The sequence below is a fragment of the Erigeron canadensis genome, chromosome 3, assembly GCF_010389155.1.
Source record: "Erigeron canadensis isolate Cc75 chromosome 3, C_canadensis_v1, whole genome shotgun sequence".
NCBI lineage: Eukaryota > Viridiplantae > Streptophyta > Magnoliopsida > Asterales > Asteraceae > Erigeron > Erigeron canadensis.
The window spans coordinates 41,931,290-41,946,132 of NC_057763.1; the positions used below are offsets into that span (position 1 = coordinate 41,931,290).

At 33.8% G+C, this 14,843-nt stretch overlaps 2 protein-coding genes across 5 annotated transcripts; one reads left to right on the plus strand and one right to left on the minus strand.

Moving 5' to 3' along the window:
* Positions 1-1,816: 1,816 nt before the first annotated feature.
* Positions 1,817-6,470, plus strand: LOC122592904. Its single transcript, XM_043765232.1, has 5 exons — positions 1,817-3,001; positions 3,798-3,856; positions 4,557-4,685; positions 5,151-5,286; positions 5,869-6,470. Exons 1-5 carry the CDS (start codon positions 2,297-2,299, stop codon positions 6,181-6,183), a joined length of 1,344 nt encoding a protein of 447 aa, XP_043621167.1. The 5' UTR covers positions 1,817-2,296; the 3' UTR covers positions 6,184-6,470.
* Positions 6,471-6,698: 228 nt separating this feature from the next.
* LOC122591113 (beta-amylase 7) lies at positions 6,699-13,393 on the minus strand. 4 transcript variants are annotated; one of them, XM_043763324.1, is made up of 11 exons: positions 13,173-13,393; positions 11,953-12,469; positions 11,459-11,740; positions 11,224-11,301; positions 10,794-10,997; positions 10,459-10,653; positions 10,192-10,356; positions 9,726-9,986; positions 8,875-9,093; positions 7,785-8,004; positions 6,699-6,957 (listed from the first exon to the last, which is right to left on the minus strand). In XM_043763324.1, exons 2-11 carry the CDS (start codon positions 12,394-12,396, stop codon positions 6,929-6,931), a joined length of 2,097 nt encoding a protein of 698 aa, XP_043619259.1. In that variant the 5' UTR covers positions 12,397-12,469; positions 13,173-13,393; the 3' UTR covers positions 6,699-6,928. The 4 variants fall into 4 exon arrangements, with proteins under 4 accessions (XP_043619259.1, XP_043619258.1, XP_043619260.1 ...); XM_043763323.1 differs by having other exon boundaries at positions 11,953-12,520; XM_043763325.1 differs by lacking the exon at positions 6,699-6,957 and having other exon boundaries at positions 7,915-8,004; positions 8,875-8,939; positions 9,008-9,093; positions 11,953-12,520.
* Positions 13,394-14,843: the final 1,450 nt, after the last annotated feature.

Genomic DNA, 14,843 nt, shown 5'->3' on the forward strand with positions numbered 1-14,843 from the left:
GGTCGTATTGGTACCATAGATAATGATATACTAACCATACAACATTGTTGTATGGTAAGTATATGACAACATCTGTGGATCTGTACAAGCATCCAATATACATGTTTGGTATATTAATCAAAATGCATGATATGAATATCACCTCATTTTTCAAAGACTGTCTTTGATGACTAATATAAAATAAAATTTGAAGGCTCTGAAAAAGGGAAATGAAAAACAGTTCCTTCACATTCAATAGCTTAAAGAATTCTATATCTTTTCCTAAAAAGGTTGAGACTTAAGATGGCAACCGATGGACCAATTCAGAAGAAGAAAAAATGGAAAAGAAAAGAGAATGATATAAACCTAACTAAGCTGGTCAAATACCCTCTTGCTGTTTAACACATGTTAAACAAGCATATAATTTAGGTGGAAACCAAAGCCATAATAGTTGGTAAATCAGTGCATATGGTCCACAAGCACATATACTTTTGAAAGGATTCATTTGTCACATAAAAATCCTAGAGGGGTGTCCATGTCTATTGACGATGTAGTTAATCTAAAGTAAATATCATCTAAGTTACCTCTATTGCAGTCCAAGTGATAGATTTTTGATCGTTCGAACTAAAGCAAAAAGTAAAATAATAAGTATACTGCTCATAACATCCGTAATGAAATAATTTACAGTATATATCCTTAACACTTAAAATAACTACAATACTACCTTAACGTCAACTACTTTTACATTCACCACCATCGTCGCCCCCATCACCGTCCTCACTGCCGCCCCACCACCTCCGCCATCACTATCCCATCGCCGCCGTATTGTGCGAGCATAAGTATAATAATCATTTATTTGTTGCACATTTTTAATAACCATATTTGTTACACATTTTAATTAATAATCAAAAGCCTTATTCTCATCAAATTATTATAATTACTTGAACATGATGTAATAGAATCGTTATAAATAGTAAAAAAATAAAATTGATACGATTATTTTATCACGGCACATCGCATGTGTACATGAAATAACTCGATACTATTCATGAAAACTTTTAAAGAACAAAATAAATATTTATACAACAAATTTACTAAGCATAATTAATAATATTAATAATAAAATGATATAAATATAAAATAAAACAAATACATATTTTTGGTTTGGTCCAATATTACATGGAATGTTTTTTTTTTTTGGTATTATAATATAGGATTTTATAATACCAAAACCAAACTGATCAATTCGGCCCGAGTTCTAAGTTTTTCGGTTTAGAATCGTTTTTTTTTTTTTTAAAGGCTGTGAGTTTAGTTTTGATCTGGTTTTGGTCGCACCAATGTTTTAAATACCGGTAAATACCGGTATTACCGTTACCGAAGACCACGCCGGTATTTTAAGTCCGGTATTTTCACTATTCAATACCGGTCGGTATTTCCGGTATTTTCAAAAAATAAATTTTGATTTTTTTAAAAAAATTATTTTTATGATACATTAATGTTATTTTTTGTTATTTGTGAACTTTAAAACCTATATTTTGTTATAAAATACATATTTGGTATTATTTTTGAGTAAATTATAATTGCATTTTGACTATTTTTGTTAAATTGTAACAAGTTTTGTAAGATTTTTACACAAAAAAATATAATAAATTAAAAATAGTCGTACCGGCCGGTATTTCCGGTATTACCGATAATACCGAAAATTTTTTCCACGCCGGTATAACTAAAATACCGATTTTTAAAACACTGGGTCGTACTATACTAGGCAGCCTGTGAGTCGAGTCTCACAAGCAAAGACTGACTTAGCATATGCCTGGAATCTACTTACTACTTCTTCTCTTGTTCATAAAAACCAAATCCACCTTCCATATTAGTCATTAAATATCACTTCATTAATAAAACCATCATATGCAAAGTACGTAATCAACCTGCTATATTCTTCCCTCCTAATCTAGGGGTTTACATACCCTGTCCTGTCCTCTATCAATCATTCTTCCAAATGTTATACAACCTGTATTTTTTTCATTTTATTATATTATATTTCTAATTAAATCCAGGTGCTATTCTTTTAAACCCTGCTCTCGACATAGTAGAATATCAAATCAATGCCCATATCTAGATTGTTGGTTTTATATTAGCTGTTTGAGCAAAACTATAAAGTTCACATTTTTATTCATACCCATTAAATTCCATCAATTACCCATTTCGTATAATTTATAGTTTTCCTTAGATTTGTTGTTATTTGATCGTTTAGATGTCATTTTAGGGGTTTTCTTGGGGAAAAAAAAAGGAGTTTGTTAATAAAGAGGAAAAAAGAATGTCAGTTGTTTGTTTATGTCCAATTCTTGAATGTGTATATTGTCTGGGATGTGCTCGTTGGGCATGGAAGAAATGTCTATATACTGCGGGTCGAGAAAGTGAGAATTGGGGTTTTGCCACTGCGAGTGAGTTTGAACCCGTGCCACGAATGTGTAGATATATTATGTCTGTTTATGAGTTTGATATTCGTAACCCTATCTGGGCTCCTCCAGAAGGATATGGGATTGACCCTGATCAAGTTGTTTTAAAGAAGGATTATGATGAAAATCAAGGGAAGGTTTCTCCTTACATGATTTATATCGATAAAGATAATCAAGAAATACTTTTGCTGATTAGTGGACTTAATTTAGCAAAAGAAAGTGATTATTTGCTCTTACTTGATGACAAATTAGGACAGACAAAGTTTGATGGAGGTTATGTTCATAACGGGTTATTGAAAGCTGCTCAGTGGGTGTTTGAAAATGAATGTGAAGTTTTGAAAGAATTGGTTGAAAAATATGAGGATTATACGTTGACCTTTGCTGGGCATTCGTTAGGGGCAGGGGTGGTCACTCTGTTGACAATGTTGGTGGTCAAAAACCGCGAAAGGATTGGGAATATTGATAGGAAAAGGATTAAGTGTTTCGCCATTGCTCCTGCTAGGTGTGTGTCACTAAATTTGGCAGTGAGATATGCTGATGTTATCAATTCTGTCGTTCTTCAGGTAATGATATTGTCTTGCGTATATTATATTAATGATGCTTTCTTGGTTTCCATCGATTATAGATGGGTCAGTCAGACAAGTTGATTAGCAAGTCAACATGGTTAAAGTTCTATGGCTTATTGCAAGGGGTTGAGTCGAGTCGACCTGCCAACACTTCCGTCTTCTTTTCTTAGATATAGTAGATAGTTAATATATTAAATATGATTACAATTACAGTACTCATAAAATAATGATCCAGTTTTATCTATGTAGCAATCTAGGAAGTTGTAAAGACCGTTTTACCGAGTTTGATTTTTCATTTTATTAACAAATTACGAATGTGACCTGTTTTTTCCTCTACTCACATAGTATTTACTGTTAAAGTTAAATGGTACAACTCAACAATGTGTTTACATATACTATTCTTGTTAGGATTAGTGTTATATCTTTTAGAGTAGCACATTCATTAACAAGATATAGCATTTATTCTAAGAAGAAAACTAGAAGTAAATGATTAATGTAAGAATTTATTGGAGATGTTGGTTTTATGGGTATCTCAGATTTCAAGGTTTTCATATGTATTATATGGTGTGAGGAGATATAATATGTGATTGTGGACTTGTTTACTTGATGTTAGAAAAAAGTGAGTTGGTACACCGTACACACCATATGAATCACCAATAATGGAGAAAAATTATTTGAAGTGAATAGCTCTAGGTTTAAATTGTAGCTTCTTTTTGTGGCTCTGGTTTTAATTTTCTGATCCCTTTGATGTAGGGTAGCGTTTGTTCTTAACTATCTTGTTTCATTGTATCAGGATGATTTCATGCCCCGGACAAGTGTAGCATTGGAAGTACTAATGAAGTCACTTTTCTGGTATTAATTCATTTGCATTCACGTATCTTTAGCCTTCACTTATTGCTACTTTCTATTGCTAGATATGATCATATCCTAATTTTTTATATTGTTTGGATCAGTAATACACACAATAGGAATCAAGGGAAATAACGCTGAACCCAATATTTACATGCTTTAATAGTATTGCTTAAATCCATGTGACATGAAGGGGTGTAATTTGTGAGTCTGTTATTTTTACCGACTCATTGAATGAAATTCGGTGCTTATAAAGGATAATGAGCCAACATAACGCAAAGATAGGAAAACTCTTGTGATGTTGTAAACCTATGCTTACAATGTTGGATACTTAAAATCTTAGACAGGCGTATTGTCCAAATACTAGTATAGCTCTATATGTTCGTTACAGATATTGTGTGATTTACAATAGAGAACTGAATCGAATGATATAAATCCTTCTGATAAGTCAGTTTTGAATTGTCATTGTCTTGTTGGACAATTCCATAAACATGTATGTCGGAATTATTTTGCAATAACAGTGTTCTCTGTTATATAAAAACTTCGATACATGTTATACATAGGTTTCTTAAATTCTTCGTTCTCCTTGATGCTGTAGTTTATAACTTTATATGATTTATATTCTATTTTTAGAACTGAGTTATACGAAGTTTGGGATTGGATTTCCCATCATCTCAGAGCATACTGCTTTCTTCACTTACAGTTTCCCTTGCATACTATGTGGCACTTGCTTAAAGGAAACATTTACACTACAGGGGCGAATGCTTCAAGACCCAAGGCGTTTATATGCACCTGGACGCCTTTATCATGTTATTGTGAGGAAGCCATTCGGGTATGTCACTGCATCCTTTTATGTACATTTATCTTAGTATTAATTTATCTTTAGGCGGTGTTGTTTTATGTAGCAATCCTAACCTACATTTTGAAATCCTTTATCAGAAAATCAGAATTTTAATGAGGGTTTGCCGCCCATCCAAACACTTAAATTGTCTTTGGTCATTTCTATATGTAATAGAAAAATGATTTATTTATATTTCTGATAAAAGAAAATACTCTATGGATGGTTAATAGTGCTATCATTGGTTTTTAGGTCAAGTTGATTTATCCTTATATTAGGTGCTCTGTAAATTAATATAATTAATTTTCTTAAATAAAAGAATGATTTTGAATATGAAAATGAGTCTAGCCAAAAAATCGAAGAACTTGGTTGGATTGATTTAAGGTAAATGTCTCTTTGTCGTGTCTCATTGCTGTCCGAAGATCTCAAACATTTGTGGGATTATTACATGTGTTGCAGGGTTGGAAGAATTTCCCCTGTTGTGAAGACAGCAGTACCCGTGGATGGAAGATTTGAGCATATGGTTATCTCATGCCATGTTCTTAGTGATCATTCGATTGCTCTCATGGAACAGGAGTTTTCAAATGCACTTTGTGTAAGTCCTCAACCTTCTTATATCATGTACTTACTTTAATACAACAGTTTGTTACAAAGCTCCTTCCTATGATGAATTAGAGCTGATTTAATGGAAGCAAAGGCAAGTAATTGGTAGTTGGAATACTCCTTCCAGTTATTAAAGAATTAGTTTGACTTCCATGGTGAATACCCCAAATCGATGTCTATATTCTAGAACGATCCAGAGATAATTTTTAATGTAATTTTTAGCAAGAAGTTGGTGTCAAATTTTTCTCATAATTCATACTGAAAGTTTGTGTAATTGAACCATTATTGATTTGTCTCTTGACAGGAACAAATGGTATGGTAATAAGTTTCAATTTTTTTGCTGATATCTCTGTTAGTTTTGCTAATAGGTTCAGTAACTACAATCGGCCTTAGAACCCCATTCATTCCCTTTAATCCGTGCTAAAATGAAAATAAAAGGGTAAATGTGGAAAGTGTACAAGACCTTAATCTGATCTTTGTTTCTTACCATTTCCCCCAGCTAAAATGAAAATGCTGAAACATGTAGTCTTATGTTGAATGGAACCTAAAAACGTGTACCCTTATGATAGTTCAGACATTGAAGGAGAAAGATCAAGTTATGGATATCCCGCCTCAACAAAGAATGGAAAGAAGTTTATCACTAGCCAATGAGCATTCTGAGGAACACAAGGCAGCATTAGCGAGGGCGGTTGTACTAGAAGTTCCGGAAGCTTACTCACCCAGTGAGTATGGAACCTTTCAGAATGCTCAACGTGAAGATGACTTGGACAATTCGCTGATAGAAACTCTTGGCTCTTCAAGGAGGAGAGAAAGCTGGGACGAGTTGGCTGTTCGGCTTTTTGAGACTGATGAGTCTGGTAAAATGGTGTTGAAGACCAACTGGTACTGAAGAAAGCATGTGGTGGCCCATGTAAAGCGTCACATCTACATACTTAGAAGGATTATGTACTTTTTGACATTCACCATTCTTTTAGTTCATGCATTTGTACAGTTTATTGAATTAGCCTCGGTTACTTTGTTACTTTTTCAATAGTCTGCTCCAGGAGTCCCTATTGTGGGTTCCATTGGTTCATTTCATTATACAAATTACTAGTGCAATAAATGAAAGTTAGTACAGTAATATACTTTGTAAAAGGTTTTGTAATGGAGATATTTAGGCCTATTTGGTTAATATGATATTACTGGGTTTGCTATTTGTGTTCTTTCTATTCACTTTGCTGCAAGCTAAAACAGGATCCAAAATACTTTATTCCTGTTAGAGTATGCGCAAGTAAATGAATGTTCGTATTTCATTACTCCAGCTAACTGTCATAATTGTCTAGTGGTAATAATCCATTCCACAATATCTCAAATTACTATATGTTCATTCTTATACTGAAAGTGTGAAAGAATAGCATAGGACCAGAAGAGAAATAATAGCTCAAATCTCATTTCATTTAGGCAAATTTCTGAGTGTAACACAGGAATGATCACAGATAGCATTGACAAGCTTCTAACACCTAGTTATGTTTCTTCATTCAGGCCTGGATTTCTACACTTGTACCAAATTTACAGTTACTAATACTAAATATGACCTGAGTTTCAAACTGGGATTTGGTTAGTAACTTAGAATAAATAATCATTCACATCTTGACCTATGCATGGATTTCAAGAACCGCCTCTCCTGCAATTGAGCCCAGCAAAAACAGACATCAATTTACCAAAGTTTAACTTACATTGAGCATAAATGATTTGAGCGTGTGCTAGTAAGAATTGAGGGTGACCATAGTTTCGAACATGATGTCACTTTTCCTCACATTTTTCCCAATAAATCGGGTTAATTGGCTTTTTGAACCATCATCATACTTGGAATTTTGTGATCAGAAACAATGTTTTCTAGAAAAAAATTGAAGAAAGATAAATACAGTATTTTTCGTTATTTACATTACATAGTTTTGCAAAATGACTTGTTCAGTTATTCTTGAAATAAGTAGTTTGTTTGGCTTTCATTTCACAAGACCGGGTTAGCATACAACCAAACAAACATGATGGTTCCAAATCTTTTTCTTCATCATGACTGATGAGTTTTGGGACCATAAATGTTATGAGCCGAAAATCTAAATAGTACAAAATGTTATGAGCCGAAAATCTATATAGCATTTTCTATGTAATGGATCTCAACTTCAAATTTTCCTTCCTTTCATCAGCTATATAAAACATATGATAACGTATCCTAGAAGGGAGGTGATCTAAACACCATCACTTTTTAACCATACCCAATAAAATTATTAATTTGACTGTTTTGCCTTCTATATAATTATTGATTTCAAAGAAAGGGCAAAAATGTCTAGAAAGTTAGTTTGGTGTTAGGCTAAAAAACTGAAGATGTACGGATCACCTCCCATTTTAGAAACACATGAATAAGCCCCATAAGATAAATATGTTGAAATGCCCGAAATGCACATTCTATAAGTGATGGGTGATATGTGGTCATGTGAATGAAAAGGTTACCATGCATTCTCTTGACAAATCTTTCAAACTCCATAATATTGTGAGGTTCCATGAGAAGTGGACCAAGTCGAAGGTAAGTAAAAGCAGAATAATGTCTTCCGTCTGGATCACTTGGGGGCTTAGCATTCTCAAGTACATGGTTATAGCTTACTTTGTCAAGACAGGGAAGAACGTTCTCACTAGTGATGGCTATAGAAGAATCCCAGGCCGTGTTCATTACCTAATTTCCAAGAACGATTTTGAGCATTTTCAACCAGGAATTATAACATGTTCTGATTTTGTAAACCAGTGTGCTTGGGCATAGTTGCAAAAGATATATACTACAATTTGCAGAAGTTAGAAAGTTCTTGTAAATTGTGGAAATGTACTTCCAATTCACTAGACCCTGTTTCTCAAAAATCCCGATTCTTGCAGTGATCCCCTTAATTTTTTATTCATTTTTTATTTGGCAGATTTTGAGGGTGTTTGTGTTTGCGTTTTGAGGTGATTATCTGATTATTGCTTTTGCATAACGCAAATAATGAAAAAATGTGTTTGACAAAGTAAGTGATTATCTGTGTTCACATTGAGAAAACACAGTTTTGGAAAAACAGGTTGGGACATGTTTTTTCAATACGCAGTTTTTGAACACAATCAAATTTATAAACGCAATCCCAAACACCCCTTTTGAGTTAAAGCTACCTATTTGCTCAGGATCTTCTGTTACACCTTATTGATGCTACTAGAATTGGCAAATTCATCCCATTTATTTATAAATGTGTGTCTATGAAATGGGTCAGATGGTTTAAACAGGTTTAAAGTTGTTCAGACTTCATTATTAAAAGATACAAGTTACAACCAAAATCGTAATTTATTCAAAAGTTTGGATTATGATCACAACTACAAATAACAAATTAATACTAACATCTCTTTTTACTATGGGAATAGAAAGTGTTTTCCTTTCAACTGACCTAACCCGGTCAATTTTGACCCTTACCACCCATTTAGTTATCTCTGGATGATACAAACTTTGGTCCACACTCCACACATAGGACACGATTAATAGTAAGAGTCAAACCAGTTTCGTATGACACTGGAAGTATAAACTTACTTGCCAAGCCAAACCATCAGGATCTCCAAGTGCTTCTGAGGAGTCCATGTGTGAATCCGAGATACCTATTTGAGCCAATGTAAAGTTTAAGCCAATCCCATGCTTCTTTAACATTTCCATAACTGCAGCATACCCGTCACGATTGGATGGATTGTAAAAGCCGGCTGTTAACTCGGCGGCATGACTTTCCGTCTTGTACCACCAATGAATACCTGATAGCTGTCAAAGAATTAAATTATTGGATACACATTGAACCGAACCTGTCTCAAATATTCATAGAAAATCTTAATCTATCAACATTATGAATTAGTTAGAAGTTGGAAGGTAGGCGGGTTGACTAAGTGATCATAAATTCACAACAGGTAGGGGTGGAAAGTTGAAACACATGATATTCTTATATGTTGTATTGAAATACAATTACACAATTCTAACTCTTTGTATGAAACAAATTCAGATTTGTGTATAAAACAAATAGAGTTGTATACGTTAAAAATCCTTCGGTGCAACTTTCAACCTGTTTGACCCATTCCCCTTCTAGCTAAATTTTTCAGATCAACCCATTTAAAAGAAATCAGAAACCAAATCAATTCATTTAAGTAAAGACCATAATTTCCACCTCTGAAAACAGTTATGCTCCTTATGGAGCAAGTCTGCTGGTCAGATTTGAAGTTCCCTTAAGAGATCTAGAGATTGATGGTTGTTAAAAACTCAATTTTATCAAACATTGACGGTTCAGTCCAAGACATTATGGAAACATGCGTATGGAATCAAGTAAAATGACGATGGGTAATTGCGCTGTTTTATCTCAACAGATTTTGCAGAAAAAAAAAGGGTTCTTAGAGCCAACTGACCTTCATAGTTAAGAAAGTTCCTTCAAAAGCAAATTTGGCTAAAGAAAGCACCCGATCAGCATGGTTGATCAATACTTGAGAATACCAATTAAGGAAGAACCTGCCATAATAGCTATCATAATCACCTCCATTACAAAAGAACCCAGTTTCATGCGGCCGCGAATTATAAGAACCTGCACTTTCGGGTCCCCTTCCCCAGAACGAGTGTCCCCTTGTTTCAGCCGCCTTTGTAAGACTCTTTAACAGGTATCGATCATAACACTGAAGAAGCAACATTTTATTTAATAATATAGTTCATTGTTCTTTTCCAACTTTCTTCCTAGTATACTACTTTCCACCAAACAAAACCTTATATATCCATACAAAATAATACTAAAACTAAGATTTCATAAATGAGGAGCTCACATGCTATATCATTGAAAATTGTAACTCCAGACATTTTGAATGATTGGGTATCAAGAATTACCTGAAATTCTCCAACACCTGGATATCTCCAACCATGCTTTACAGGATTAGATGGATATCGTAGTTCCCCACATGGACCTAATCCAATTTCGATCATCGAGATGACTCCATCTACAAAGAACTCGTCAAATTCAACCCGAAAGCTTCTCATGTAGTCAAAGTAAACCTACATCAATTTTTACAGGATTAGCAAATGGGACATGAAGATAGTGACCATAATGTGCATACTAACATGTCAATATTTACACAACCAGATTAGAAATAGTACCTCTGAAGCAGTCCGGCCTCTTAAAACACGTTCTTTGTCGATCCCCCATGAAAGACATTCTGGATTGCGTCTCCCTGATCTATCTGTGAAGAATATGTCTGGATTGCTCCGACCAATCTCAACCACCCAATGTGGTAGGGGTATACAAACATCATCACGGACATTTCCTCCACATTCATGGAAAGACATCACTACCTGAGCCAATTTAGGGAACGATCACTTGTTTTGTTTTGAAAAAACTAGATTTTCACAGCAACAGTAGAGAAAAAAGTCTCCAGCCTATGAAACAGATGATGGAAGTTTGAACATAGCGACATATCTTCGATAGAACACACCTGAAGCTTAAGTTTAAGGTCGCGCACCATCTGAAATAACCTTTTATATCCCTTCCAGTTATATTCTTGTGGAACAAGTGCTTCAACTATACCCCACCAGCAATTGACCATTACACCATCGACATTGACCGACTTCAAAACCTTTAATTGCTTCAAAAGGCCATCAGGATCAACGAGTTCACACTTCATATTAATTACTCCCAACTGCAGACCAACTCATAATATATCACATACTGACATACACACTTGAGAATATCCGAATCCTAGATATTTTAAAACTAATTCAGTAAGTTCCGAACTTAATAAATTTAAAAAAGTTGTTTCGTGTTTAAAGTTCAAAACCCAAATCTACAGGCAAAAGAAGCAAGCTTGTAAAGACTGAGACAAGTCCTTTAGTAAAAACTACACAATGGAAGTGTATGGGACTTACAGGAAGCAATACATAGATAGGAACATAAGGAGTACCAGCGAAATCGTATTCCTGCAATTTCGAAGGCATTTCAACCCCCTGTACAAAATCCGTATAATGTTATGTAAATAGCACACCCATAATAGAAGCATGTTACAAATGCGGATATGATAAAAGATCATTTATAAAAATAAAAAATAAAAAATAAAAAAAAAAGAACCTTAATCAGAAAACACACAGAGAAATTATTTTCTACCTGCCTGCCACCAACGGCATCTACAGAAACTCCTATGAGAGGATCATCTTGAGCATTAACTTCAACTCCCAGCATATGAGAAGACTGTGAAGGAGCACTTGTTGAGACGTCATAAGTCGAAGAAGGAACGTAAAGACTTTTCATTTGGCATGCTTCGTCATCAATCCCAATCGGACAAGCAGAAGAAATGCCTCTAAGAGAAATAGCTTGGTTCTGCTGCAGTGGCAATGAGGTGGATGAAGTTACCAATGTCGTTGATGCACCAGCAGAAGGTCTCATGCCCTGTATATTTAACAGATGCACTATCAATAGCCTAATCCTTTACACTGTAATTATAAATTAGAATGATTATTACATAAATTAACGAATGCGTGACAGATCAAGGTAGGTATATCTTAATCATAACTATGCTTACATCTCACCAAATTGATGTGCTATAACACCTTCAAAGCAAAATATAGTGATGTGTGAGTTTAACATCTCATATATAATACCTGTGATCTTGAAGGAAAGGTGGTTCCATCCGGTAGAACAACCCAACCAGCTTCCCTAGCCAAGGCTGCTATCACATCATTAATATCAGCTCTAACCCTAAGATTATAATTTCCATGTCTTCTAAGTCCAGCCAAGATCTTTGCAGTAATAGCTCTCCGTTGTCTTTCCCGAAGCTTTGTTCTTTCCTTTTCTTCTACAGGCCTACACCTTCTGCCACCACCTCCTGGTGGAGTCATCTGATCTTGAAACTGCTGATGTTGAAACCTGTTATTACTTCTACTAGATGCAACAACTCCACCATCAACCTCTACCATCATTGGAGGATTCGAGTTTTTTTCGTCATCATCATCGTCATTTTCATTTTCACCTTCTTCTTTCACATCCAACCCCATATCGTCATCATCTTCTTCACTTGTCCCAAATCTCTGCATTTCAGTTGCCATAAAAGTGCATAGACTGGGTGTGTAAATATCAAAGCCTCAAAATAATTTCATGATCATCACCATACTCGACTTCCTATAAACACCGTCCACATGATTACATTCTAGATATAACGTCAGAAGCTTCCTGGACATATAAAAAATCACCATTTCTCTTAAGCATAACAAGAAAAACCCAACAAATCACAAAAAGGATAAAACTTTTTCCCGGTATACTGGAAAAAAAATCGCTATATCTTCCTTAATTCAAAAACAAACCTAGATTCACAGATTTAACAATGCAAACATATTGAAATTTTATTCTTCATGAAATTTAACTTTTTACTCAATATATGATCATATTTTACAAAGAATTCATAAGGTATAAACAAACCACCATTTATCAACCGCAGACATACTGAAACATTTTCTATATAGAAAAGCAAGAATTCATAAGGTGTACTAGACTATCAAAATTAATGACATTATTTTTTCTCATAATATTGACATTAATTAAAAAAATTTAACAAAAAATCAACATTTCTCAACTGCAAACAAGCTCAAATATTTTTCAATTAACCCATAAAAAAGCAAAAATAGAACAAAATAAAACCCCTAGAACTTTATAATAAGAAAATTTAAAGAATTATTTTAATTACTTAGTATATAATTCAACATTGATCACAAATTTAAATAAAAATCATATATCAAACCTAAATTCATCATTTCTAAACTGCAAACTAACAAAAAAAAGATAAAAAAACAAAATTTAATAATAATAATAATAAAAGAAGTCTCACCGTTAAACCTTCGAAATTGTCCATTAAATTAAGAAAGCCATAAGATAATAACTTATTAGGACGACACACTGAAAATTGCGGTTAGGTCACCGGAGAAGAAACGGAACCGGCAAGTTTCCGGCGGGAGAAATGAATTTTCCGGCGAAGGTTAGGTTGAATGGCCACGCGTGTGAAGGAAAGGAATTTGGCACGGATGAAGGAAGGTAGTGATTGGGTGGATATGAAACCAAACACGTGTGAGTCACACCATTGGTGCGTGCCCAAATTATGGGTTTGGGCCACGAGAATTGTATGTGCCTAAGTTCAAATGACCAAATTACCCTCAATTATCACGTGAATTAACACCCAGTACCCTACCCAAATATTAGTATTGGAAATAGCGACCGAATAAATCAGAATGGATTAAGTCAATATAGTTGTTTTTTGTTTATTAAGTCATAAAAACAAACACTTTTAACAACTTAATGAATTAAGTATTTTTAATTAAGTTATGACTTTTTCAATTAAGACGTTAACAACCACCACCGTAATATTATTTGGATCTAGCTCTGGCTATTCGAGTAAGCCATACATTCATGAATAGTAACTTTGATGGAAAAACATCAATCTAAATAATTCATTATATCGCAAATGAAAAAATTATTCGTTTTGTTATCCTAACACATTAACTCGTTTTATATATATTACACTGCGAAAAATAGAACATTGTTATTTGTCTTCATCGTATCAATTCTTTCATAAAAACTTCCATAAAACTAAAATTTGTATGCAAACAATATACGATAATAGATGATTTTTTAATTTTAAAATATTTGTAAACTATAGTTAGAGAACACTCTACCAGATGTGACGACAAACGGTTTTGTTAACCGTTAGATTGTCTATAACACATGTTTATATATTGTGTTTATCAGTTACTTTTGTAGAATTATTAAATATAAAAATGATTAAGTAAATCAAATACGAAAGTAATATAAATATGGAAATGCTGAATGATATAGTGATCAAAACCATAGAGAAAGAAGACTTACATCTACTTCAAAAATCGGGATCTTATGTATCCGAAAGTATTTCTAGTCCTCGCTATTATGCATCTTTAGTTTTCATGATGATTATGTGCATGCTTTTGCAAAATAAAAAAAAAAATAAATAAAAACATCAATGGAGGTCTAATCCATCTTATAATGAGGTTTCCAAAAAAAATTCAATGGAGATTCTAACTTATGAACAAACTCTTAGATCCAAAGACCCAATGTAAAAATCGTGCTATAGAAGCTTCAACTAATAAAATAAAAAAAACTCAAGTTTCACAAGTATTAGTTTGGTTTAAATTATTGATGAACTTTTTCTTATTTGATGTATGTTTTTTCAAATGAAAACCTCATATAAACTTTCAACGGTTGCAATCTGACTCAAGATAAATATAAATATTTGTCATCTCAAATATCGCAAACAAATTTCATAAAGTAACTTCACAAATACACAATAGTTGCTTTATTTCATAACAAAATTATAAAAGGGCAGCATATGTATATGTTACACCAGTAGTACTAGACTTCTGAGTGGGTTTGCAATAACAGTGTATAGAAAAGCAGTAAGTAGTAAACAGAATGGGTGCGTGTTGGATCAACAATAGGGAGCTGAACCTTCAACGACTGAACAATCGTTGAG

Bases quoted from the DNA above. Each gene is read 5' to 3' on its own strand.
- LOC122592904 (XM_043765232.1), top strand. From the start codon at position 2,297: ATGTCAGTTGTTTGTTTATGTCCAATTCTTGAATGTGTATATTGTCTG. The intron at 3,857-4,556 runs GTATTAATTCAT...CTTCACTTACAG, and splicing joins CTAATGAAGTCACTTTTCTG to TTTCCCTTGCATACTATGTG. The intron at 4,686-5,150 runs GTATGTCACTGC...CATGTGTTGCAG, and splicing joins ATTGTGAGGAAGCCATTCGG to GGTTGGAAGAATTTCCCCTG.
- LOC122591113 (XM_043763324.1), bottom strand. From the start codon at position 12,396: ATGGCAACTGAAATGCAGAGATTTGGGACAAGTGAAGAAGATGATGAC. The intron at 11,302-11,458 runs GTAGAAAATAAT...GATTTTGTACAG, and splicing joins ATGCCGTTGGTGGCAGGCAG to GGGGTTGAAATGCCTTCGAA. The intron at 6,958-7,784 runs GTAACCTTTTCA...GCTCAATTGCAG, and splicing joins ATTTGTCAAGAGAATGCATG to GAGAGGCGGTTCTTGAAATC.